The 24,258-nt window shown below is 51.4% G+C and overlaps 2 protein-coding genes across 14 annotated transcripts; one reads left to right on the forward strand and one right to left on the reverse strand.

Moving 5' to 3' along the window:
• The first annotated feature begins 13,819 nt into the window (after positions 1 to 13,819).
• LOC120650334 lies at positions 13,820 to 16,973 on the forward strand. 13 transcript variants are annotated; one of them, XM_039927434.1, is made up of 4 exons: positions 13,820 to 14,064; positions 14,171 to 14,268; positions 15,142 to 15,210; positions 15,964 to 16,973. In XM_039927434.1, the coding sequence occupies exons 1-3, from the start codon at positions 13,913 to 13,915 to the stop codon at positions 15,162 to 15,164; spliced, it is 273 nt and encodes a 90-aa protein (XP_039783368.1). In that variant the 5' UTR covers positions 13,820 to 13,912; the 3' UTR covers positions 15,165 to 15,210; positions 15,964 to 16,973. The 13 variants fall into 13 exon arrangements, 6 of the variants coding, with proteins under 6 accessions (XP_039783368.1, XP_039783369.1, XP_039783367.1 ...); XM_039927435.1 differs by having other exon boundaries at positions 16,643 to 16,973; XR_005665574.1 differs by lacking the exon at positions 15,142 to 15,210 and having other exon boundaries at positions 13,882 to 14,064; positions 15,964 to 16,015; positions 16,643 to 16,973.
• A 1,120-nt stretch (positions 16,974 to 18,093) lies between these two features.
• LOC120650336 (B3 domain-containing protein Os03g0622200-like) lies at positions 18,094 to 20,116 on the reverse strand. Its single transcript, XM_039927439.1, has 4 exons — positions 19,842 to 20,116; positions 19,137 to 19,533; positions 18,804 to 19,045; positions 18,094 to 18,564 (listed from the first exon to the last, which is right to left on the reverse strand). The coding sequence occupies exons 1-4, from the start codon at positions 19,965 to 19,967 to the stop codon at positions 18,289 to 18,291; spliced, it is 1,041 nt and encodes a 346-aa protein (XP_039783373.1). The 5' UTR covers positions 19,968 to 20,116; the 3' UTR covers positions 18,094 to 18,288.
• Positions 20,117 to 24,258: the final 4,142 nt, after the last annotated feature.

A 24,258-nucleotide genomic window follows, 5' to 3' on the forward strand; every position in this document is an offset into this window, starting at 1 on the left:
CTGTGATTTGGCTCTGCATAACTTGAAGCCTCTAGCGTTAGACTGTGCGCGTTGCAGGAGTCTTGTCCAGCTTTGACCATCCATCAGGTTTTTCGCTGCCTCATCACATCGCAACGGCTTACTGACTCGTGGCCCCCACACACAGTGGTAAACCTAGTCATGCGAGCGACGCTCGACATTGTTGCGGACAGGGTAAATGGAATTTTTACCACCGGCGCAGTTCCCGAAAAGCCTGGTCTTGCCAGCGCTTCGTGCGCGCACGTCAGCTTAGCTTCCGCCTCGCTTCGCGCGCGGGCGACGGTTCAGATCCCGCCTTTTCACACCTTCGTTTGTTACCCGCCTCTCTTGACAGGCGGGCCTGGGCCCCCTTGTCATGGACCGGGCGGCTAACACCAAGCGTGAGCGTTGTTTGACTTCCAGCGACGGTTCCGGGGCGCACCGGATGGATCAGGCTTCATAAAGGGCCGAACCGCATACTGCGGTTACCTTTCTGCATTCGTCTTCTTCCTTCCAAACCTTTGCGCCCCTTTGCCTTCGAGCCTCCTCGCCCCTTGCTCTTCTGCACAGATTGTTCCTTGCCTCCATAGCAAGATGGCATCCCTCGTTCGTCCCTGTCGTTTCCAAACCGAGGCAGAATTGAACATGGTGTGCCGCTTGCTTGGGTGGAGTCCACAGGAGACTGCTTGGGGAATTCGAGCAGGCTCGGTTCCCCTCGGTGATCTGCGCGCCGGGGAATTTGTGCTGTTTATTTCGCACATTTTCACCGGCTTGGGGCTGCCGATCTCTTCGTTCTTCCTGCTGCCGTTGGAGGATTTCGGCCTCCAGCTCCAGCATCTCACGCCCCACTCCATCCTCCTGACGTCGATCTTCGTCCACCTATGTGAGATGTTCGTGGGGGTGCGGCCCTGCGTCATTCTCTTCCGCCACTTCTTCGTCCTGGTGAAGTCTGGGAAGGGCAAGGATGAAGTGGGGGCGTACTACTTCCAGACGAGGAGCGATCTGCGGATGCCCTACATCCCCGGGCTTACTGGCGGAAAGTGGGAGGATTGGCGCAAGGAGTGGGTGATCGCCACCACCGAAGCCAACGAGCGCCTCGCCCTGCCGACCGAGGGACCCGCCTCCGACCGCCAGTCCTGGAGGGCCAAGCCGTCCCTGCCGCCGGCGTTTGACCCCGTGGTAAACAAGATCAAGATGCTGGCGGAGGGCGGCCTCACCTTCGCTGCTCGTGCTCGGGGACTTCTTGAAGTGCCGGATCGCACCTCTGAAGCAGCGGCACGTCCTGCCTGGAGCTTCACCGGACTCCAAGACTGCAGCAGGACCCACCGCGGGGAGGGCAGCGATCTGACCCAGGAAGGCCTGGAGGTCGTGGTGCGGGCAGTGACGGGGGAGATCTTCGTCCCGGAGCACCTGATCCTCCCTCAGGGCGTCGTCCCCCTCTGCGAGGATTCGAGTCTGAGGGCTGCGGTGCTGGCCACTCTGCCGACCCTCGACGATGGTGGGCTAGCGGTGCGCCAAACTGGGGGTGACCCGGACCGTGGGATCCGGATCCCCTGTGCGTCCGAGGAACAGGCTGTGCCGAGCGCCGCGGGGTCTGGCCCTTCTGCCAAGGGCAAGCGGGCCGTGGCTGGTAGCTCCGCCACGAGGGGTCCCAGCCAGGCTCGAAGCAGCTCTGGCGCATCGCCGGAGGAGGTGAGCCGGCACAGGTTGCACTGAAGCGACGGGACCCCGGTTATCGAGCCCGCCGCAAAGCGTCGGAGGGCCGCTGAGGACGCGGGCCAGGGTAGCTCCCGGGCCCCCGGCTCACGCGGGACCCTGGAGTAGCCGCGCCGCCACCACCACCGCCGGGAGGTGCCTCTCCCCGGCAGCAGCAGCAGCAGCCACGAGGTGCGCCTCCGCCGCCGCCACGGCAGCAGCAGCAGCAGCCTCCACCACCACCGCCACCACCAGGGCAGCAGCAGTAGCCACGAGGTGCGCCTCCACCGCCGCCAAGGCAGCAGTGGTCGCCCAGCCTTCGTGGACGCTGGAGACCCGGCGCTTCGGGGTAAGTGTTCTTCCGTTCACTCCCTTTATTCCCGGTGCTTCGCTTTTTGCTGAAGGACTTCTTCTCTTCGTTTGCTAGGGCCTCTCGCCCCGGCAGCTCTTCCGCCGCCGCTGGCTCGTCAGCAGGGGTCCAGGTGGCCGGTACCTCGGCAGCAACGGCGGAGGCGACTGCCGATGTGGGGACCTCGGGTACGGTGACCTTTGCTAACTCGATGGCGCCCAGCGCGGCGGCGGTAGATGCGCCAGCGCCAGGCGCAGCAACGCCCTACGCGGTGGCCCCCGAGGCCCCGGCTACGGCAGCAGACGCACCAACACCGGGCTGGGCGACGGCGAGCACAGCGGCAGCGGGCGCAGCTACGGCGAGCACCTCGGTACCCGAGGTCCCGACGTTTGTGCCAGATGTCCCCACCCCCAGCTTCCAACCTGCAGCAGAGGAAGAGCTGGAGGTGGTCTCTGGTAGGGGCTCTTGCAGAGTCCCCCATAGGAGGATGCGGTTCCCCTCCCCCGGGTGCTGGTCCGGGTCTGGCGGACGATAGAAGAGGCGACTTCTACCGCCGAGGCAGCATTCCGGTGGGAGTGGGTAGCTCTAGAGAGCGAGCGTCAGCACCTCGGCGACTGGCATATCCGCCTAGAGGAGCGCACGAAGGCTGAAGCCTCCCGTGCTGCCGCCGCCCAGTCCGAGCTTGAGGCCGACCTTGAGTCCTACAGGAAAGGGCTCCGGAAGGTATTCGACCGGGAGCTCACGGCGGCGGGACGGGAGAAAGCCCTGGCGCTGCGGGAGGACGCCAGCCTTGCAGCCCAGCGATGCGAGCTCGAGTCTCGCAGCCTAGGACTCGAGGTCTGCAAGCTGGAGCTCGACAAACTCTCCGAGTCCCTACATCAATGGCGCAGGGAGCTGCAGGAGTCCGCCAGCCAGCAGGCTGTTGCCGAGATGGAGCTCGAGGAGGGGAGGAAGTCCCTTGCACGGCGGGAGTCCCTCACCACCAGCATGGAGCAGGCCCTTGCGCGCCAGCGCGAGTGTCTTAAGACCCTGAAGGAGTCAGCGGCGCGCAAAGGAGGCCTCGCTCCAGGAGAAGACCCGCCAGCTGGAGGCGGCTCAGGCGGCACTGGATGCCCAGATGCAGGAGGCGATCCAGGAGGCAGCCCGGAAGCTGCAGGAGGACCGGCGCATGGGGGCCCAGCGAATCATCGACTGGGCGAGCGAAGCAAGCTCAGCTTTGGTGCCATTTGGAATTAGTCCAATCCAAGTGGTGGAGCCGCCAGCTTCAATTGCTAACGCCCTCCCAGTGCTGAACTCTCCTCTAGATAGACTCCGGCGCCTGGAGCCGATCCTTGCTGGCCACCTTGAAGCCGAGGGCCACGAGCTGTGCCGGATGGTGGCGGAGTACATTTTGACCTGCCTCTGGAGCCACGACCCTGCCATCTCGCTAGCCCCCGTCGTCGATGGTCTAGTGGCGGAGACGAAGAACTCTGCTCGGGAAAGCGTGCGAGAGGTCGCCGACTTTGTAGCTACTTATTTCAACCGGGAGCCTGCAGATTCCTGAGCTGGAGCATCACAGCAGTAGAACTTTTATTTTTTTTGTTATGTAAAAACATTGTACTTGTTGAAATTTTAATAGAAACATTTCAACTTAGTTGTTTGTCAATTGCTCTGGTTTGCGGTATGCAGCACCCCGGCGCCCTGGCCGCCTGGTAGATAGGTTAAGTTGTTAGAACCTATCTGCCATCCGAGCCGAGAAGACGCTCCGGACCCCGTATGAGGTTGAGCAAGTGTCCATGGGCATAGGTGTAGCATAGATTGCAAGTCAAACGAGCGACTTATTCCCTATATAGCAGAAAAAACTACAGAGAGGAAAATCAAACTCGCTGGGATGGTAGTAATGATACTGTAACTTAACTGTTTGACGCATGCAGAATCGATTCTTGGTGTCTGGCTCAAAGCGAACGCTCCGGGCCCCCTGGGAGACAGGCTCAGCTGTTTTGAGCCTGTCTACCACTGAGACTGCACCTCGATCTGCTTGAAGCCTTAAAGCGGATGCCTGGGCCCCCTGGTAGGTAGGCTCAATGGTTTGAGGCTAGCTACCACCAGTCAAGGCTTAACCTGCATACCACTCAAAGTCAAAGATTAGTAGCAGGCCCGCGGGACCTATTCTGAACCGGCCCCCAAGCTAGTATGAGGTCCGGAGCTATGGATACACAGGTCCAGGCAGCACGATACTTGTTACAGAGTGGTGGAGTGTGTAGGCTTAGAGTACAGAACCAGGCTAAGCCGCTACACAGGGCTCCGGACCACTCCAGGAAACAAGCACGACTTTACCGGACCTGGCTCCAACGTTCCAGACCCCTTCGTAGCAGTGGGTGAGGCCATTCTGTCGTACTCGATCCTTTGAGATATGGAGCTGGACCTGCCGTGTAGAACTTAGGAAGGCAACCCTTGAGCTAGAACGAGGTCCGGGTCCCTAATTACCCAGCTCCGGGTACTAGAGCACTCGTTACAAGGTGGTGGAGCGTGTAGGCTTTGGGTACGGAACCGGCTAAGCGGCTACATAGGACTCCAGACTACCCCAGAAAACAAGCATCCCCTCTCCAGAGCTGGTCCCTAGGGGTCCAGACCCCTCTCCTAGCAGCAAGGGGGTCCGGACCTGTACGGCAGTCCGGCAACTCAATACAGATCTTAGCTGTAGCGACAAGAGTGGAAGTCCGCGTGGAGGTTAGAAAGGGAAAAAGCTCGAGAATCGAAATGCAAAATAAAATTTTGACACAAAGACAGAACTGGGAGCAAATCTTTCCTTTGCAACTTGATATACATTGCTTGCGCGATGGATGCTAGAGGCCGGGTTTATGAGGGTGGACCTCTACCGCTCTGGGCCGCGCATTAATGCTAGCCGATGGTGGATGCCAGAGGCCGGGTTTACGAGGACGGACCCCCACCGCTCTGGACCGCACGCTGATCCTATCTTATTACAAAGGAAAAATTCTTTTCCTGCTCTGTCTAAGTGTAAAACTTACGCAGATGCTCTATGTTCCATGGGTTGGATAGCGGCACCCCTTCTTCTGTGGCAAGGCGAACGCATCCGGGCCGGCATACTTCTGTAACCTTGAAGGGACCCTCCCAGCTGGGGGAGAGTTTGTGGAGCCCTGCTCGGTTTAGGATCCGCCTTAGGACGAGGTCCCCAGCCCGGAGCTCCCTACTATGCACGAACCGTTGATGATAACGCCTGAGCGCCTGGTTGTAGTGTGCATTTTGGATTGCTGCTCGCCACCTTCGTTCGTCAATGAAGTCCACATCATCACGCCGCAGTTGTTCCTGCATGGATTCGTCAAAAGCCTGGACCCGTGGTGAGACCAGGTGAATTTCCGGGGGAAGGCATGCTTCAGCCCCGTAGACCAGGAAGAATGGGGTCTCCCCGGTGGCTCGGCTGGGTGTGGCCCCATAGTACACACGGAAGCTCATCAACCCATTTTGCACCATGCTTCTTCAAGCAGTTATAGGTGCGGCGCAGGAGTCGATGCACATCCGAAGCTTCCCGTTGTCCTTTGGGACGGCGACCGGGTTGGCCAACCACTCGGGGTGGTGGACCTCCTCGATGAAGCCAGCGTGTAGCAACTTGCGGACTTCTTCACGGATGAAGTTCTGTCGCTCCACGGACTGCTTCCGAGATTTCTGGCGTACCGGCGTGGCGTCGGGGTAGATCCTCAGATGGGGCTCGATCACTTCCCTGGGGATCCCGGGCATCTGTGACGGTTCCCAGGCGAACACGTCCACATTTACCCGGAGGAAAGTGATGAGCGCGTCTTCCTATTTCTCCTCCAGGTTTTCCGCGATGCGGGTGGTCCTGGAGGAGTCTGCTCCGATCTCCACGGTCTTCACGGGAACATTGTCCGGGTTGGACGGTTGAACCTTATGTGCCCTGGCAGGCACCTTGGCTCGCGAGGTGGATGGGTCCTCCTCGGAACGTGCAGCCTCTGCCGCCAGAGCATACAGTTTCTCAACTGCAGCGATGGCAGCGGTGCGGTTACCCCGCACGGTGAGGACACCGGCGGGGGAAGGCATCTTCAGGACCAAATACCCGTAATGGGCAATGGCCATGAAACGGTAGAGAGCCGGCCTGCCAATGATGGCATTGAACGGGAGGTTCACCTCCACAACATCGAACTAGACGCTCTCTGTGTGGAAGTTCTCCTCGGTCCCGAACGTGACCGGCAAAGTGATGCTCCCCAGAGGGAACACCGGATGTGGGCCCACTCCAGAGAATGGGCGAGAGGGAGTCAGCTTGGACTCCGGGATCTGCAACTGTTTGAACGCTGCATAGCTGATGACGTTGAGGCCAGCCCCACCGTCATTCAGTACGTGATAGAGTCTGATGTTGGTTATGACAGGGGCGGTGACTAGAGGTAGTACACCAGTCCCAGCCATGTTCTCCGGGCAGTCAGATGGCCCGAAGGAGATGGTGGTGTTCCTCCACCTGTGGTGCGGCGCCGCCTTCGGGAGCCCCGGCTTCGCCGAAAGGACCTCTCGGCGAAGAGTCTTCACGTCCCACCGGGAGACAAGCTCCCAGATTCCGCCGTACATTACGTACAGCTTCTTGCGGTGCTCCTCATTGTCAGAGTCAGAGTTGTCGTGGCTGTAAACGCCCTTCAGCTCCCGAGCGGGGGATTGGTACCCTAGCTCCTTCTCCCCGGCAGCGGTCTCACTGTCGGAGGCTTTCTCTCTGCCAGACCGCTGCCGAGGAGTGGGTGAGCCGTCCTTGGAGGCCTGCTCACGCCGCCCACTGACCCGCTTCGCGAGTTTCTGGATCTCGCGGCAGTCAGCGGCACTGTGGCGAGCGGTGGGATGAACTGGGCATGAACTTCCATTGCCACCTTGCGGGCGCGGACGTTTGCCATGCGTATTCTGGCCCCCAGACGCTGCCGCTGCAGCTGGTGCCGCTGCTGCAGCGACCGGACCGCCGGCTTGTGGCTCCCCGCGACCCCGATTGTTGTTCTTCTTTTTCTTGCCACCGTCCTGGACGGTAGCTCCGGAGCCACCAGCCTTGGCGCCTCCGTCTTGGGGGGCTGAGTGCCATGCGTGGCCCTCAGCGGCCCTGGCGCACTTGTCAGCCAGGGAGAAAAGCGTGGTAACGCTTTCCACCTCGTGCGTCGCCAGTTTCTCGAGCATCTTCTCATCACGTACCCCCTGACGGAAAGCAGTAATGATAGATGCGTCAGAGATACGAGGAATGGTATCCCGTACCTTGGTGAAGCGCGGGATGAATACCCGGAGCGTCTCTCCAGGTTTCTACCTCACGGCGTGGAGGTGAGCCTCCACACCATGCTGCTGGTACGCACTGGCGAAGTTCGCAGTGAACCTCGCACAGAGCTCCACCCAGGACTGAATCGTCCCAGGAGTGAGGTTCATGAGCCAAGTCCGGGCTGGCCCAGTCAAGGCTACATGAAAGTAGCTCGCCATGACGGCGTCATTGCCACCAGCTGCCGTGATGGCGGTAACGTATACCTGTAGGAATTCCGACAGATTAGTGGTACCGTCGTACTTCTTCGGCAGATGCAGGTGGAACTTGGACGGCCATTCCACCGCGCGGAGGTGATCCGCCAGCGCGGCGCAACCCACCACAGCCACCGGGGTGCCTGCCTGTATCCGGGCATTTCCCGGAGGCTTGGGTGCCGCTGCATCCAAGTCGGAGTTGAGGTTACGGCCCTCGATGTTGAGGCGGCATTCTCGCGCCCTTTCCACGGAGATGCGGGCGTCCTCACCCGCGAGCCTGAGGTTGAGCTCCGCCCGCAGGTCTTCTGTTCGCGCACCCCTCACCGTGGGGGAGCACACGGACGCCGACGCACCGCCATGGCGCTGGTGGTAGGGTACCACCGCATTGCCAGGCGGAGGTCGTTGCCCAGTCCTTGCAGAACTAGGAGAGGCCTGAGCCAGATGGAGGAGCCCAGTCCGCCGCTCTCAGCTTGTGAGGGGGCCCTTGACGGGCGCCCTGACTCTTGCCGACGTGCAGTACGCGCCGCTGCCGACGGTGGCTGCTCCACGGGCATGGTTGCCCCTGGGGCAGGAAGGCAAGATGCGTGTGGCGCGGATGACGCCACACCCTCCATCATCTCCACGTCGTCGTCGTGGTGGGAGTGCTCTACCACCCGAACCATGGAGATGAGCAAAAGATGAGCTAAAACTAGCTAAAGTGCCCCTACCTGGCGCGCCAAATGTCGTGGTGTGCAAACCCACAGCCGGGTGGTGTAGTGCACCCGCCTAAACCCAGAGGGTGAGTACTCGGGGGTAGCAAGGATTAGCCCAATCTAGATGTAAGAACACGATGAACACAACAGGTTTAGAGTGGTTCGGGCCGCCGGAGCGTAATACCCTACGTCCACTGTGTGTTGTATTGCTTGTGCTCTCAAGAGGTTGAGAACGGGATTGTTCGGAGTGAATCCGAGCTTGTGTTGTGTGAGTCTTCCCCAGGCCCCTAGAGAGTCTAGAGTGTGCAGCGAGCGCCTCCCTTTTATATCTCAAGGGAGGCGCGTACATGGCCGTTGAGTCCCCGACAGGTGGGCCCAACGATGTAGTATAAAATAACATACTGTATAGACATTATGGCATTGCAGGTGATAGAGATCTCATTCCTGGATTTCCTTGCTCTGTCCATGGGAATCTTCCGTCCGGCATAGCCATGCCCTGTCTTGTCGAAACGGCGCCAGGGCGTAGCTTGCGGCGTTGCCTGCCGCGTAGCTGAACGGGCCGTGTAGCTTGCGTCGTAGGCGGTATGATGAAAAGGTGCCGTGCCGTTGTATCCATTTAATGCGGCAGACGGGCTTTGCGCGGATGCGGCGCATGCGGCTGCACTGTATACCTCGGTAATATGCGGTCTACAGTGAGGCCTGACAAAAGCTGCCACGCGTGCCGCGGCGGCAGAGCACGCCTCAACCACCCGCATTGAATGCGGTGGGTGGGCGAGCCTTCCAGCGGAAGACTCGCGCCCGCGCCAGCGCCAGCGGGACACGTGGCGCCCCCGGACCCCGCCCCGGCGGTGTATTGGTTCTACGCGCGTGGGAGGTCTGGACGGACACGGGGAGGTCCCGGACCCCTATAGGGAGTCCGAGCCCTCGGCTGTTGGCGCTGAGCTTCCCCTCCTCAGGGACACGTGGCGTCACCAAACCCGTTCCCAGAGCGGGGAATGGGTCCGGGGCCGTTGGCCCGGTGAGGTGAGAGCCTGACCCCCTGGGGCCCGGCTGCTCCGCCCCTTAGGGCGTAGTTATGGATGACTACGCGAGTCCTGCCTTACTGCAGTAGGAGTGGGTATCCCTGCTACAGGGTACCAACAACTATGACAAACATAGCTAAGGAACCGTGGCCGACAGCCACAAGTCAAATTGAAGGTGTATAACAATGTGTCCAAAGGAACCGTGGCCGACAGCCACAAGTCAAATTGAAGGTGTATAACAATGGGTCATTGGACACGTACGTAACCAATGCAAAATACTATGAAGAGTGCAATTCTAGTTTTTGCAGACATATCAGTGGTGGCGTCAAAAGGCTCTCGTGCCCTTATTTTTTTGCCACATAAGATTAGTTTTTCTATGCAAATCAAATCTGGGCACTTAATTATGCAGGTAGTTGAGATACCCAACCTCTAGATAATTGCACTCTTTGTGTGATTTTTTTTAAACGCAGAATTGCTGAATATATATTTTTAAACAAGCACCATATACCAGCTCGTCCAAAGGGAATATTTTGCGCGACGCACCGTTCTGTCCCTCGATCTCCCCTGTTACTTACATGTGAACATGTGATGGATCGATTTCGATATAGATCCATCCCGTACGCCGGGGGACCGTACCAGACCGGCCGGCCTGTACAGGAAGACGACGACGGATTGACAAAAGTAGCCCAGAGCAAACGATGGACGAAGTTGGTTTGTCCGTGCGCATGTGTTGCGGCCCCCCATCACGTACGTACGTAGAGGTCGGCGTCATCATGCGTCCAATATAATTAATGACTCATCTAGCCCCTCTTGCATGCATTGTACGTGGCTGCATAACTCGCTTGTCCATGATTAATAATGCAAATATGTGTCAAATCGATCGCTTCACTACTAGAGGTACGTACGTTTGGTTAGTTGCATGTATCATGCATTATTTGGTTTGTGCATGGAATAATGGTTCAAGCTAGTAGATGGCGATCCTTTTATTTAATTTGGTTGCGTAAACCGCATCAACTTATCCAAAATGAAGCTATCCCGGACTGCTCACGTGATATTATATATAGTTGTCTAACAGAAGTGATGAACTGTATGGTTCAAGAAAATTGGTTGAACCACACCATTCAGATCTTCAGCACTAATGACTAATGTAAACGAAAGATGAACACTAAACTATCCTAGACTTGAAAGTTTTGTGATTAAAATATTTTTGGTACTTGGTTCCATATTTTTATACCACTAGGTACTTTAGTTTAGGTACTTCCTATCTTGACCACCGTACAACTCTATCGGATGTGTATGGCTTTCGTTTTGTCAATCATTGTAAAAGTTACCTTAAAATAAACATATTATATAGTATGAGAGTACTCTACCACACAACATGATACATACACACACAGTATGAAAATGCATTGCATGGGACAGGTAAATTATATAATTATATGCAAGACCGACAAAGCACTGCAGGCAGCAATAAAACCAACATTATGCCCTAGTGGTGTGCATCATGATGCCTCGTTTGAACGCTTTTCCAATCCCTGGCACAGTACACGCACGCCTGGTCCACAACAGGGACCGGCAGCACACACACAGCTGCAGCGATCGGTCTTCCAGACAGCTTGTCCAGTTTCTCTATGCAAAAACGCAACCCCCCTGCTGGCTCGGTTCAGTGTTGGCATGCTGCAGGCATGCTACGACTACTAGATCTGTCCTAAAATATATTAACTTTTAGATTTGATCAAAGTCAAATATTTTCATCTTTAACAAATAATATCTTCAAAAATAATATTATCATTTATGACTTTTTACTATCCCTAATCAAAGATTAAAAGGTTTGACTTGAGAAAAAAACTAAACATAACTATAATTTGGGAGAGAGGGAGTACTAGCGACAATGCATTCATGCATTCTGCCCCGGAGGAATTGAAGACGGCAATTATTCTCGTTACTGCAGGGATCAAGGAACAAAATGGGACTTTTTTTTTCCTAACTAACATGCATCGAGAGAGGGACCATGCCACTTAATTAGTACGGTAAAAAAACAGTGGATCGTGGGCCGTGCATCAGTCGGTTTGATTCACTGTGCATGGACAAATAGATGAGACAACGGTCGATGTGCGTTTTGGTCCCGATCGAGCGCTCTTAGATGCTTTGGGAATTTTCTGCGTTTCTGGCGTCTACTCTAGGATGATGAAAGATGATCATGCACAGCGAGCTATGAGTACATGTAAAAGCTAGTAATTAGTTCGGTATATGTATGAAGTTCTTTATGTAGTACCAATAATGAGAGTCGTGTGGAGTTATTTCCGATCTGCCAGAGTTGTCTCGTAGAGGCGAGTTGTGCGACTTGTATCGATGCCCCAATCTGACCAGCCTGAGATGTTGAGTAATGTTGAGTTCAGCGTGTGTTGATGCCCCAATCCAACCCGCCGTATTATTTTTCTTTTCTCTCTTTTCTCTTTGTTGCCTGGTTATGGCCTTCTAGGGACATAACCTTGTATTTCCTCTGCTATCAATAGAAACACACTCATTGAGTGTTGTTAATTCAAAAAAAAAATAATGAGAGGGCATTTGCATGCTAGGGTAATAGAAACAAAAGCATTTTAGGTTGATTGTTCTTTCAGCAGTAGATGACTCACCTGTCAACAACGAGCGAGGTCGGTACCCGTAGTGACTTTATTTGCTAATAATTTCAAAATATACTGGGCTAGTCTCTTAGCTTGGAGATGAGGTGCTCATGGGATAAGGTGTGAGCGTGTGTTTGTGGGGGGCGAGGGTGCGATATATAAGTAACAAAGAAAATATGTAGACCTTTCCGGCCGCTAACATGTGCTGATGAACGATGTCATGTATATGTAGCTTCTTCAAAGGAGTGGCCTATTATCATTTCTCTTTACACCCAAAAAAGAGGGTAAGTTCTTTAGCTCCAAATGATCTATCTCCTGATTACATAATTCTCCTCCTGATTACGTAATTCTCCTGATCATTTGCTACGTGACTATCAAGGCAGGGCAGATCAGAGTAATAAGGTTGGATCTGAGAAGACAAAACATGCATGGCACTCTTGCTGACAATATAGAGCCTTATACCCTACACACAGAGAGCTTTCTCTCTCTCTCTCTCTGTCTCTGCGTGCAGCCGCGCGCATGCAGGCGTGCACCTGCGTGGTGTCCCTACTTATACCAACAACGTCGATACGTGCTCATGGAGGGGCTGCGCGCCGGCCGGGTCGTGCAGGTCCAGCCAGAGCTAGCGTTCACGTCAGTCGCCGTCCACTCCGATCCATATGCATGCCTGCACGATGTGTAGAAAGGATTTTTTTTCTATATATAATGCTTATTTTCCTTCACTGGGGTATAGTGCACGCACTCCAAGTCTCCATGTTAATAGGATGCATGTATAACTTCGTTAATTTTAAGATTTGAAAACTTAGTAGCGTACTCCATTCGTTTCAAATTATAGGTCGTTTGACTTTTTTACCTTAAGTTTAACCACTCGTTATATTTAAAAATTTGTGCAAAATGTCACTTCTTTTACTGTGGCTTTACTTTATCGACACAAGTTCTTCAAAAATGACTTAAATTTGACTATATTTGTTTAATTTTTTTGAATAAAACGAGTGATCAAATTTGGAGTTGAAAAAGTCATACTACCTATAATTTAGAACGGAGGGAGTACATTTACAGGGATGGTGAGCCAGCATTTATCGTGTTGGGTAGCAGTGTGGTACTTCGAGGGAAGAAAAAAAAAAGAACTATGCTATACTGGACTGGATCTAATCCATTATTTTTTGAGCTTTGTAACAATGATTGTAAAAGTACCAATTGGATACTTTCAGATACTTTTGCTTTGAATTTTCTCTGGCCCTCGATCAATGGAAGGTATTTACAAAAATTAAATTAAATCAGTATTCGGTCCCACTTTTTGATACTTGATCCTACATTTTTGTACCACCAAATACTTTAGTCTAGATACTTTCACATACTTTCTATCTTAACCATTGTACGATTCTGTCATATGGACGGCTCTTATTTTTTTCAAACATTGTAAAAATTCTCTTATTTTTTAGCCATAAATATCGAGCTGGGAGCATATCCAAGTGACTCTTTATATCTTTTCTGGTTTATATGAATAGAGATTTTGATGAAGAAATATACTCCAACAAGCTCTTCAATTGGATATCTAAATATAGACAATCTCTATTCTAGATTTCTCGCTAGCCAAAGATGAGCGAGAATGACTCTCTAGACTATGCACAAGACATAAAAAAGTTCTTGGAAAGCACAAAGATATAGAAACAATTTTTACTCAAATGGCTCTCTAAATGATGATTTAGAGAGTAGATTTTAGAATGTCTCTTGGACAACAATATGGAAATTGGATTTGCGGAACAGCTCAACAGGCCGGCATGATCCGTTTATTTCCATGTTGGCGGTTCCCAAAGTAGTTATAGGCCTAGCCCAATAGTAACAGCACTTCCATTTCTTCTCAGCCCAACAACTTTCAGTAGAAAGCGTCATGGGCCTATGTCCATGGGCCTGAAGCTCACTACTGTATCGTTTTTACCTGAAACCCTAGACAGAAGAAATCTACCTCCGCCATTCCCGTCTCCCGTGCCAGTTGCCACTGCCATCCCGCAGCCCGCTCCTCCTTCCTCCGGCGAAACAAAACCCTAGGCAATGGCGTGGCGCGGCGCCGCCTCCCGCTCTCTCCTCGCCGCCGTCCGTGGCCGCGCCGCCTCCTCCACTGCCGCCTCGCGTGTCCGCGCGGCCGCCCCACTCCCCACCGCCCCTCGCCGCCGCGTTCCCACCTTCGCCTTCGCCACCGCAAGGTAAATCGAAATGGAACCCAGCTCGTACCTTTTTTTTTGGAGGGTGGTGTGTGTGTGTGGGGGGGGGGGGGAGACACGGCCTTATGGTGGTTTCTGATCCGTGCAGGCCGTTGGCGGCGATGGCGGGGTCGCCGGCGTCCGTCGTGGCGAGTCTCACCGGGCACACGGCGGCGAGCGTGCGTGCGTGCTGTGAGCTCTCCCAGGGTACCCTCTTCTGCCGCACTTGTCAGGATCGCTAGCAAGTTAGTGATCATGCATCGTGATATATGTCAATTCCATCGTCATTTGATACTGTGTCTGTTTGCATCTAAGATTGCTCATTTTTCATCGGAGATGTGTATTGTTGTGTTTGGTGAATTCGTAGTCGTGCGATGATTCTGTACATGTGCATTGGAGGTTTGCTTGCCTGGAGTTTCCTTTCTCTGTGGTGGGGACTGTTTTATGAACTGGCATAGTTGTTGAACCAGGAATGGATTGCAGCGTTTAGTGCTTAAATTATAGCTTGAAAGTATTCCCTAACTGATTATGTCATGGTTTTGATTGAGAATTGATTGGTGAAATGCTGTCCGAGAGGATAATCAGAACAATTATCACTGTATCTTTCCTTGTGGGTTCATTGGGTGGAAATGGGTTGGTGTCCCTCATGAATGCCAAAGTATAGATCATCTTGGAAGTTGATAATTTTGAATTGTTAAGTTACTGCATGGCACTATGAGCCGGTTGATTGGAAGTAAGTTTCAGCATCATGACAAGATGATATATATAATACGTCCATGAAAATATCTCCTTTTCCATTTATGATCAGGACATTTTCAGTGCATGGTAACACACATAATGTATCTATTGCAGTAATTAGATACTTTTTACAATATATCCATCAAGGCTCTGTTAACTTTTTTGACCAATTTCAACTATGTAAGTATAACTACTAACTAACGTCATGAGATAATGTTGACTTCTTGCCTGTTAGTTTGTTGTTCAGCGACTCTAGTAGTTTATAGCAGCTTTTAGGTTTTATCCTTTGTTCTAAAGTTGTTTGACAACTAATACAAGGACTCAAAATTTGGGATTTGATAGGCCAAAATGGAAAAGACGGTTGATGAAGAGACCAGGCAGATTGATTGGTACCCCATTCCATAAGATGATGTAGGTCCTCTTATTTTTCTTAGTGTTATCTGAGTTAAGAAGCTAGAAGAATACAGTATGAATGATTTGTGAGCTTAAGAAATTGTAGTATCATAAAGCTTACTGTCTTGGGCCCTACTCATACATTTGTTTTGCTGCTCGAAGTGAGTCTGAGAAGTAATCAAGCTTTCTGGAGAAACTTGTTCAATTGGTTTGAAAATGATTTAGAGAAAAAAAATTCGCAAAATTCTTGCATTTGTGCTGTGCTGCCTTTTTGTGTGTGTTTGAAGTTTCTCGAAATGTGCTATTATGCTCAACAAATATGTGCTTAACTATAACTGGAAATTAACTTTATAGTGGTTCACAATAGATGTTGGTGTTTTTTTATTTCATTTTCCATGTTGACCGAGATTGAAAGATTCTTTGTGCAAATAGTCTACGAGTGCACATCTAGAAGATATATTTGGAATCATGGGTATTCCTTATACTTGTGCACATATTTTTTTTTTGTAAATGGTTCACTATATTTATCCATGTATTAGCTCTTGCATTACAATTATGCTGATCTTTTGTTGCAAAGTAACATACCCATATATTTTGCAAGTTTGAACTTCAATTATAGTTGTCCCATGTCCATGTGCTACATTTCTGGTCGTTTCTTGGAGGCTAAATGTGCAAGCGACTCCTGTTACCAATGGTCTCCTCAAACCCTAGATCATAATCATTAGTTTTGCAATAATCATAACTAAAGGTTGATTTGACGATTTCTATTAGGAAATGGCGATGACGTATGATGCTTGGGAAGCAGTTTTAAAGCTTGGCAAAGGTGCTGCTGTTAACAACAAATTGTTTCTATGGTTACTCTGGTGATCTTATCTCATGAAGAAAGCATTTATCCACTGCAAACAGCTACTAATATTGTATAAAATCTGGCACATGAACTTAGGGAGGCTAAAATGAAACCATTCATATCTTCACTTGTTGAAAGTGGAATCACATAGCTTACGGAGGTTATGTCATACAACATCACTTGATGATTAGAGACTTATATTTACCATGTCACTCAAGGTCAGTGCTGCTGCATCACTTGATGATTAGAGACTTATATTTACCATGTCACTCAAGGTCAGTGCTGCTGAGTATGGGTTTTTCTACCGCGGTAGAGTTCTTTATGTTATACGGCATTAGTAGTCTAAGAAACCTTATCTTCTTTTTCTTTTTTTCTATATATATTCTGCAATCTGAGACCTCTGCCCCTCCCCCCTCCCACTGTAGCACTACCGATTGAGAGTATCCTTGGATTTTATTAAACTGCTATGAATATTTCACTTAATATGCACATTTAAATGAGTTTGATTAAAAAAACTCTTGTATGTGAACTTTACATTTTTGTATTCTGATTAGAGATTCTGTGGATATATGTTCACTGCCTTGTCTGTGACCTTATGTGCAGGTACTTAATCTTCATTGTTGGTATCCTTCAATGCAAGAGTACAATTCTTGGAGTTTGCATCTTTTGGAAGCTCATTCGGCTGGCGCACTTTTCCTGCATTCTGCAGAGTTCTTAGTGCTAGGTCGTGTCTTAGATCAATGGATGTTATACTTGCTCCAACTTTTATATAATGAATAATCACATGCTAATCAACTGTTATGTGTGCTATTAACAGTGTCTGAGTCATGGGTCAGTTTCATGGAGCGAGGGTTTAATTTTGCCTTGTTTTCATGGTGGCCCAATATGTTATATCTTCTCCGGCCTCGTGCCTCTTAGGGTGTGTTTGGTTGAAGAGCGAGGTAGAATGGAGCGGATCCATTCTTAATTTTAAAGATGGAATGATTCTGTTCTATGTTTGGTTGGAGGGTTGGAGCGATTCTATTTTATGTTTGGTTGGAAGGACGAGCGCATCATGAATTAGACTCCGTCAAGCACTGTTTATGGGGTCATCTGTCGGTGAAATGGAGCACAGTGTGTCTTCTTTCTCGCACTCGCCTGCTGCTACTACCTGCACTGCTCGCTTGCTCCTGCCGCCTGCGCCGCGGCCACTCGCTCGGCCCCGCATGCCTGCTGCCGCCCGCTCCACGGCCGCACAGCGGGCCCTAGGCACCTTCTGCCGCTGCAGCCTCACGGCCGGCTCCGCGCGCCTGCTGCCGACGCAGGCGCCGCTGCAGCCTTGAGGCCCCGCCGCCCAATTCTTGGCACGACCGTCGAATTCATCGCGCCGCCGCTCAAATTGGTCCTCCACCGCCCAAATCGTCTGTGCTTCGGGTAGGCAGTCGACGCACGGAGCAGATTCGCCGGACAGAGCACGAGACGGAAGAGACGGCGTGGAACTAGAGCCAACTGGTTCCGTCATTTTGGGGGAGCGAACTCATCCCGAATATTGAGCGAATATTCCTTCAAAGGAATCGCTCCGCTCCGAGACTCGCAAAGCAAACACAGGACCGGGCAAAGCAAACACAGGACCGGATGGCTCCATTCCGCGCCCCTCCTGAACCAAACAGACCCTTACTAGGATGAGCAGAAAAGCTATGTTGTCTAGCGCAATATTTACCACGAGGGAAAGAAATAGTTGACACAAGAATGTAAATGCTCTGCACGAAATTTCGCACTCCCCCCGTTCTAAAATGTAGGACATTTTGACTTTTTTAGATTCATAATATTTGCTATGCATCTAAATATATCATATGTCTAGGTATATAGCAAAATATATGAATCTAGAAAAATCAAAACGACCTACATTTTGGAACTGAAGGAGTACGAATCTGAGGAGCTAGAAGTGCGCTTCCTATGAAAAGAAAATGCATCCATCCATTAATCACCTGGAACCACTCGGTGGTATGAGCAGACGAGCTGTTGAAACAAGTCGTGCACAATGCGAAGGATCATCGCCGAGACGAAACACACCGTTGGAACAATACTGGCTCAACATACCATACAAAGACGAGAGCTGCAGCTCTACATAATCACACTCCAAAGACGAAGACGATTTCATGGTTCATGCGACATCAGAGTTCCCAGACACAAGGTAAACGCACCACACGGACACACAGCAGCAGAGCTCAGCTCAGCTCGGCTCCAGCCATAAGCAGGAGCCACGAGCTTCAGCGCAGGAGGACGAAGCGGTCGCGCACCTTGCGCAGGACGTGCACGGTCATGGTCGGGCGCTGCTTGCCCTTGATCAGCTCGAAGAGGCAGACGTCGTGGTTGAGGAGGCCGTTGTCGCCGACGAAGCCGCACCAGCCGCGGCCGACGAGGCCACGGCTGAACCTGTTGCAGCTGTAGCGGACGTGCCACTTCCCCTTGCTGCCGACCCTCTGGAGGATGATCTCCCCGCGGGTCGCTCCCAGGTACTTCGCCGCAAACTCTGAAGAAATGGCCTGAGCAAAAACAGACCAAGCATTTCATCAGAATATCCTGGACCTGGACTGTATGAGATCTTCTCTTTTGTGAGATTCTAGGTAGTGAAGGAATCTCTGCATCATTGGTTACCCAGGGAAATCTGAACAATGATTATTTTTTTCATTTCTGTAAAGGTATGACAATGTTCCGTATCTGCAAAAATTGATGTTGCAGAAAGAAGTTCGTAGTAATGGTTTTCAGAAGGGAGATCACTTGCCACGACGCCGGATTTCTTGCCGCGGACATGGCTGGGGTGCATCACCTGCACGAACACCGGGTTCGTCGGCTGGGCCGGGATCCGGACGCTTGATATCTCCTCCCTCTCTTCCTCTGTCAGATGGTACGCGCTCACCGGGCCATTCTTGCAGAAGTAGTATCCGGTCTTGGCCGCCGGCGTGTCGCCCTCATGATCTACCTCAAGATCGTCTTCGTCATCTTTGACATGGCAGCGAACTTGTTCTGCAGAAAGACAGCATGTTATCATCTCATTTCACATTCAGACTACAATTACATCTGCAAACAATCAGATGCTACTTGACCATTGACCTACCAATATCACGGCAAAGTTTGCGTTTGCATGGGTTGGGGATGCTCCGGCTGGTGTTTCTCTGAACTGCCAACTCCAGCTGCGCTCCTTCGACGCCCGCAGAACCCTCGATTCTTTCACACCCATGGTTTTGGGCAAAATGGGGCGCTGTTTTCTCGCAGCCGCTTGAATCGAAAATCAGGACGTCAAAGGAGGACACTCCGCTGTACTTGAAGAGCAGGTAGTCTCCTTCCTCGATGCTGTGAGCACTGACGAACTCTTTCCAGCCAGACTGGAGCATTACTTCGTCATTAGCATTGTTGCCTACTCCAATGCTCCATGTTTTGCCACCTGGGGACTTCAAGCTGACGACCTCCGAGATGTGGCCGTTGAAATTGTTTGCGAATCTTCCAGGTATGCTCTGCGAAAAGAACAGATCTTTTGTGACCCATTTCTTCCTTTTGGGTTACCAATAATCTTGCTTGAGTTTACAATGGGTGCACATGCAGCAAGAAAGCTATTGAGATTTGGATGCTGGAACTAGCATCTAATAGTGTGCAACACTGCAAAATGAAGGGACAGCAATATTCCTTGCATATACCAACATGCATGCCCAAAAATAATAGTAATATACATTTATTCAGAAATAACAAAACCAGACAAGTTCATTTCAGCAGGACATTCACAAGTGGAGGAAAACTGAGGAGCAATCTTGAGATGGTTCCTCACCATGGTTTCAGTGAAGTCCCCAACCATAGGCTTGAAGAAGTGCTTCTGGTCATCGGCCATGTGGCTCCAGTAGCAATGCTCTTGCCACTCCATGCAAACCCTGCAGTTCTTGTCCAAGTTCTGCATACTCTTTTAAGATCCGGAAGAACAGAGAGAAAATGGGGGAAAGGTAGGGGGGAGGAGAAATCGAAAGAGAGAAGTGCCGAATGAAAGAAGGGGAACTCAGAGACTTCAGGTCTCCTTGGCGCTGAGAGCCTGAGATAGCATGGCGATGCTTCCTGTAAGAACTCCTAAGGCTGAAATAAATACACGAAAGCTGGCAGATTAGTACTGTAGCAGCTTAACCGACCAAACACCATTTTTATTTAATATCAATTAAATGAGTAAAATGCACTCGGGTCCTTAAACTAAACTAGTTGACCTGTTCTGTTTAGATTCATGAACTTCGAAAATGCATTTTTAGGTCCACGATCTATTCAAGTGTGTCACTTGAGGTCCAAAACGCTCTGACCAGTGTTGACTGGCTACGTGGACCGCCACGTCCGATCCAACGTGGCTGTTGGCCGCCACGCGTGCTCCGCCGGCTCCGTTGGCTCGCCCCCTTCTCCCCCTTCATGCTCCGACTCGCCGGCCGGATCCGCGCGCGGCGGGGTGGGCGGCCGGCGCGGTGTTGCGAGCGGCCAGGGCAAGGGCAGCCGGCGCGGAGGCGGCGGAGCAGGGGCGGCCGGCGGAGCAGGGGCGGCCGGCGGAGCTCACGACGACAGTGGAGGGATCGAGCTCCGACGCTCCCTCTCCTCTGTGCGCCGGCGAGGGCTCGAGCTCTGGGCGTCCCGCGCCATGGCTGAGCTCGCCCGAGCCGGCCGACATCTCCCACGCCCCAGTACAGGTGGCCACCGGCGGAGCGGCGCCGGGAGAGCACAGGTGGTGGCGGAGGAGCAGGGGCCCCCGACAGCGAGCCTTGCGAAGGCGTTGGAGCAGGGCCCCACCCCCGACAGCGTCGGCCCCTCCTTCCCCACGCCTTCTCCGTCCCCGACGGCGGCGTATCGTTGGAGCAGGGGCCTCGGCCGAGCTCTTCTCGGCTCCGCGCCCCTCAAGCTCCGCGGCGGCGACGGCGTGCTGCGCCGGCCTCCGTCCTCCTCCCTTCTTCGGCGCACCCTCCTCCGACCACGCGCGCCTTGGGGCCGCGTCGCCATCCCCTGCTCTCTCCGCCGCGCGCGCCGCGGGCTCGCGCCGCCCGCATCGTCGGGGCGGTGGGCGAGCTCCAGCCCCGCGTGGGCAGCGCGCGGCTCGGCGCGGACCCCAGGTGGTGGCCGCGACTCTAGGCTCGGGCGGCGCGGAGTTCTCCTCGGGCGGCAGCCTCCTCTCATTTTCCCTCTCTCTCGTGCGTGGTCGTGGTGTCGCGTCGAGCGGCGGCGGCGAGCTACTGTGCGCAGGGCCATGGCGGCGACGGCCGTATCCGTGCAGGGCCATGGCGGTGGTGGCCGGTTCCGCGCGAGGCCATGGCGGTGCAGCGTGGTGAAGGCGGTCAACACTGGCAGTCCATGTTGGATCGTTGGATCGGACGTGGCGGTCCACGTAGGCGGTCAACGTTGGTCGGAGGCGTTTTGGAACTCAAGTGACACACTTGAATAGATCGTGGACCTAAAAATACATTTTCGAAGTGTATGGATCTAAACAGAATAGGTCAACTAGTTTAAGGACCCCAGTGCATTTTACTCCAATTAAATTATTTACAAAGTTTTTTTACAAGATCTAAACTATTGCTATTTATAAATTTGACTTAATATATCTAGATACTAGAGTTAGCAATTGAAGTATGATACATCGCATATAAACTAAATATACTTTTACAAAATGCAAGATTTATGTAGTTCGATTTTTTGATTAATTCGGTTACCTAAGAGTAGGAATCAAATTTTTTTCGGTTATTTTGGAGTTATTTCAGTCCCATGTTTTCTGAAACTGAATAGGGAACCATTATTTTTGTTTCGGCTATTTTGGTTTCGATTTCGGTTATTTATTTTTGATTCTCGGTTAATTATATCCACCTATGTTACAGTACTGTAATAAAAATGTTCGCGATTTCCGATATGCGTCGATGACCGTGCTCTCTACGATGTACTCCTCCTCGATATATATTTACCAGCAAAGGGCTCCGCATGTGTCGACGCTGGATGAAAATTTTTTTACCGATCGAACTTCTACTGTTCTGCATGCAGCTAGCAGATGCAACGACACGTGTGGCGCTTACTGTTTTTCTTTCCCTTGCCCCCAAAAGACTTCGCATTGGAACTAAAAAAAGCAGCAGTCATGCTATCGATGGGCGCAGAACACAGGAAATGGTCTATCTGTCCACATTACACCGACAATGCGCATCTTCTTGTTCCATGATTTTTTTCTTTGATATCTTTATTTTTCATTTTTTCCAAAAAATGTCTTAATGCGAGAAAAGAAAATGGTCATAACGGAATGGTTACTGCAAACACAAAGTGGATATGTGCCCTTGTGATTCGAGTTTGATGATGAGTGATTGTCAACAATCGAGCACGTCGGGTTGAGTTTGAGGACTAACCGTGGCGGGAGTCGTGTCGAGTTGTGCCGTGCAACGTGTTTCTTGGCTTGTGGTGCGCAGGCGTGGAAGTCGGAGGCGGTGGTCGGCGGCGAAGGTGAAGGTCATACGGGTTCGTGCCGATGGACCGGGAGCGGTGAAGGACGGACGCTGGGCTTGGACCTAGGGACCAGGAGGCTGGGCGACTAGTTGCGGTGACTGACGTCTGGGGACATCGACGAGTGCAAGAATACACGGGTTGACCGTGTTGACCAAGTCAAGACGCCGGTCGTGCAAGTCGAGCGGAGGCTCTGGAAGACTTGGCGCCAGGCGGTCGAGGACGACGGTGACACACGTCGAGAATCGGAAGATTGATGGACGGTTTCCGGGTTTGGGCCGCAAAACCCGGGAAAGGATTTCGGTGGGAATCGGGGCGGAGAGTCCGAGGAGATCGAAGGACAGATGGCGGGATCGCGAAGCTTGCGTCGAGGCAAAGTAAAGTCGTGAAGTCGCCGGGTCCGTTCGATGCTCCGAGAAAAATTTGGATGAAATTGCCACTGCGTGAGCGTGTATCTTAATTATTATTGTAGGAGTAATTTAGTAATTAGCTAGAGACTTAGAATCTAAGAGAAGTGGGGCACGGCAGCTTGCTTTGGCTCTCTGGTTCTTTTCCTCTCTCCCCCGTCGCCCTTCTCTCCCTCTCCCTGTCTGTTCTTGTTTCTCCCCCTCCCTCCTCTCTAGGGTTAGAAATTCTCTTTGTACTGGAATTCGATGGGAATGGAGGCCCTTTCCTCCTGTGCCCTCCGGGGTTTTTGGATTTAAAGTGAATCGAGTTGTCTCTATACTGGATTTTCGTTTCCCCTCTTTTGTTCCTCGTTGATTGTTTCTGTAGCTGTAGGCTGTAGCGGAGGGGCGTCGCCCTTCTCAAATGTATAGTTAAGCAAAGGACAAGTAAGAAGGAGAACAAAGATAGCATCTAAATTGCTTCCAAAATCTCCCCACATATAGATGTTCCATAACTAAAATGTCATTCGGTAATTCATTTACTTCACTAAACTCTGTTTTAAGGGTTGACCAATTCTTCACAGTTGACATGCATGATATAATATTAACAAAATTAGAAGAGCTCTCAAATTAGAACACTCTTTTCTGCAAAGTAAATTTAAATGAGAAGCATAAAACCGTTGTGCCTGTGAAGAAAGATGACAAGGCTGAGGACAGGTCAAAACAGAGTTCAACTGAACTTTATAGTAGTTTGTTGATATCATATACTGCAATCTAATTGCTAATATTTCATGGAAATCACGGCTTCACCATACGAAATGAAGGACCAAAACCCACAAGACGCAACAACAACATAGTACGCTTCACAGCTTCAGAAATCAGTTACAACACAAGCAAACTAACTAGGTGGATGGATATAGAACATACATCACAGATAGTGCATTAGTAGTGGTGCTGTAGGATCAAGAACACCGACTAGAGGAGGGTGAATAGGCGGTTTAAAAACTAAAGCCAACAACACTAGAGAAATTTAATTAGTAATAAAAGAAAGCCCTATGTCATGCTATTATAATCTCTAGATGGGTTTGCAACCTAGGGTGACAAGATATAAATCAAGCTCTAGAAAAATAAATTGCTCAAAGTAAAGACAAGAATAAAAGTGAGCAAGAGAAGTAACCAAGCTTGACACAAGAATTTATCCCGTTGTGTCGATGACTTGCCGATCAACCCTAATCCACGTTGAGGTGGATTCCAAGAATCAACCGCTCCTCTATCAAGAACCTCTTGATCTTGAGCCGGCTTGAATCAAGGAACCGCTCCACACCTCGATTTCACTAGAGTTTCTCTTCACCACTCCGGTGAGGT

This window comes from Panicum virgatum, chromosome 9K (genome assembly GCF_016808335.1).
Source record: "Panicum virgatum strain AP13 chromosome 9K, P.virgatum_v5, whole genome shotgun sequence".
Taxonomy (NCBI): Eukaryota; Viridiplantae; Streptophyta; class Magnoliopsida; order Poales; family Poaceae; genus Panicum; species Panicum virgatum.

What these genes read in the sequence shown, in the direction of transcription:
- LOC120650334 (XM_039927432.1), top strand. Translation starts at nt 13,913, where the DNA reads ATGGCGTGGCGCGGCGCCGCCTCCCGCTCTCTCCTCGCCGCCGTCCGT. An exon ending in TTCGCCTTCGCCACCGCAAG is followed by an intron (nt 14,065 to 14,170) that starts GTAAATCGAAAT and finishes TGATCCGTGCAG; the next exon opens with GCCGTTGGCGGCGATGGCGG.
- LOC120650336 (XM_039927439.1), bottom strand. Translation starts at nt 19,967, where the DNA reads ATGCAGAACTTGGACAAGAACTGCAGGGTTTGCATGGAGTGGCAAGAG. An exon ending in GGGACTTCACTGAAACCATG is followed by an intron (nt 19,534 to 19,841) that starts GTGAGGAACCAT and finishes TTCTTTTCGCAG; the next exon opens with AGCATACCTGGAAGATTCGC. An exon ending in CAAACTTTGCCGTGATATTG is followed by an intron (nt 19,046 to 19,136) that starts GTAGGTCAATGG and finishes GTCTTTCTGCAG; the next exon opens with AACAAGTTCGCTGCCATGTC.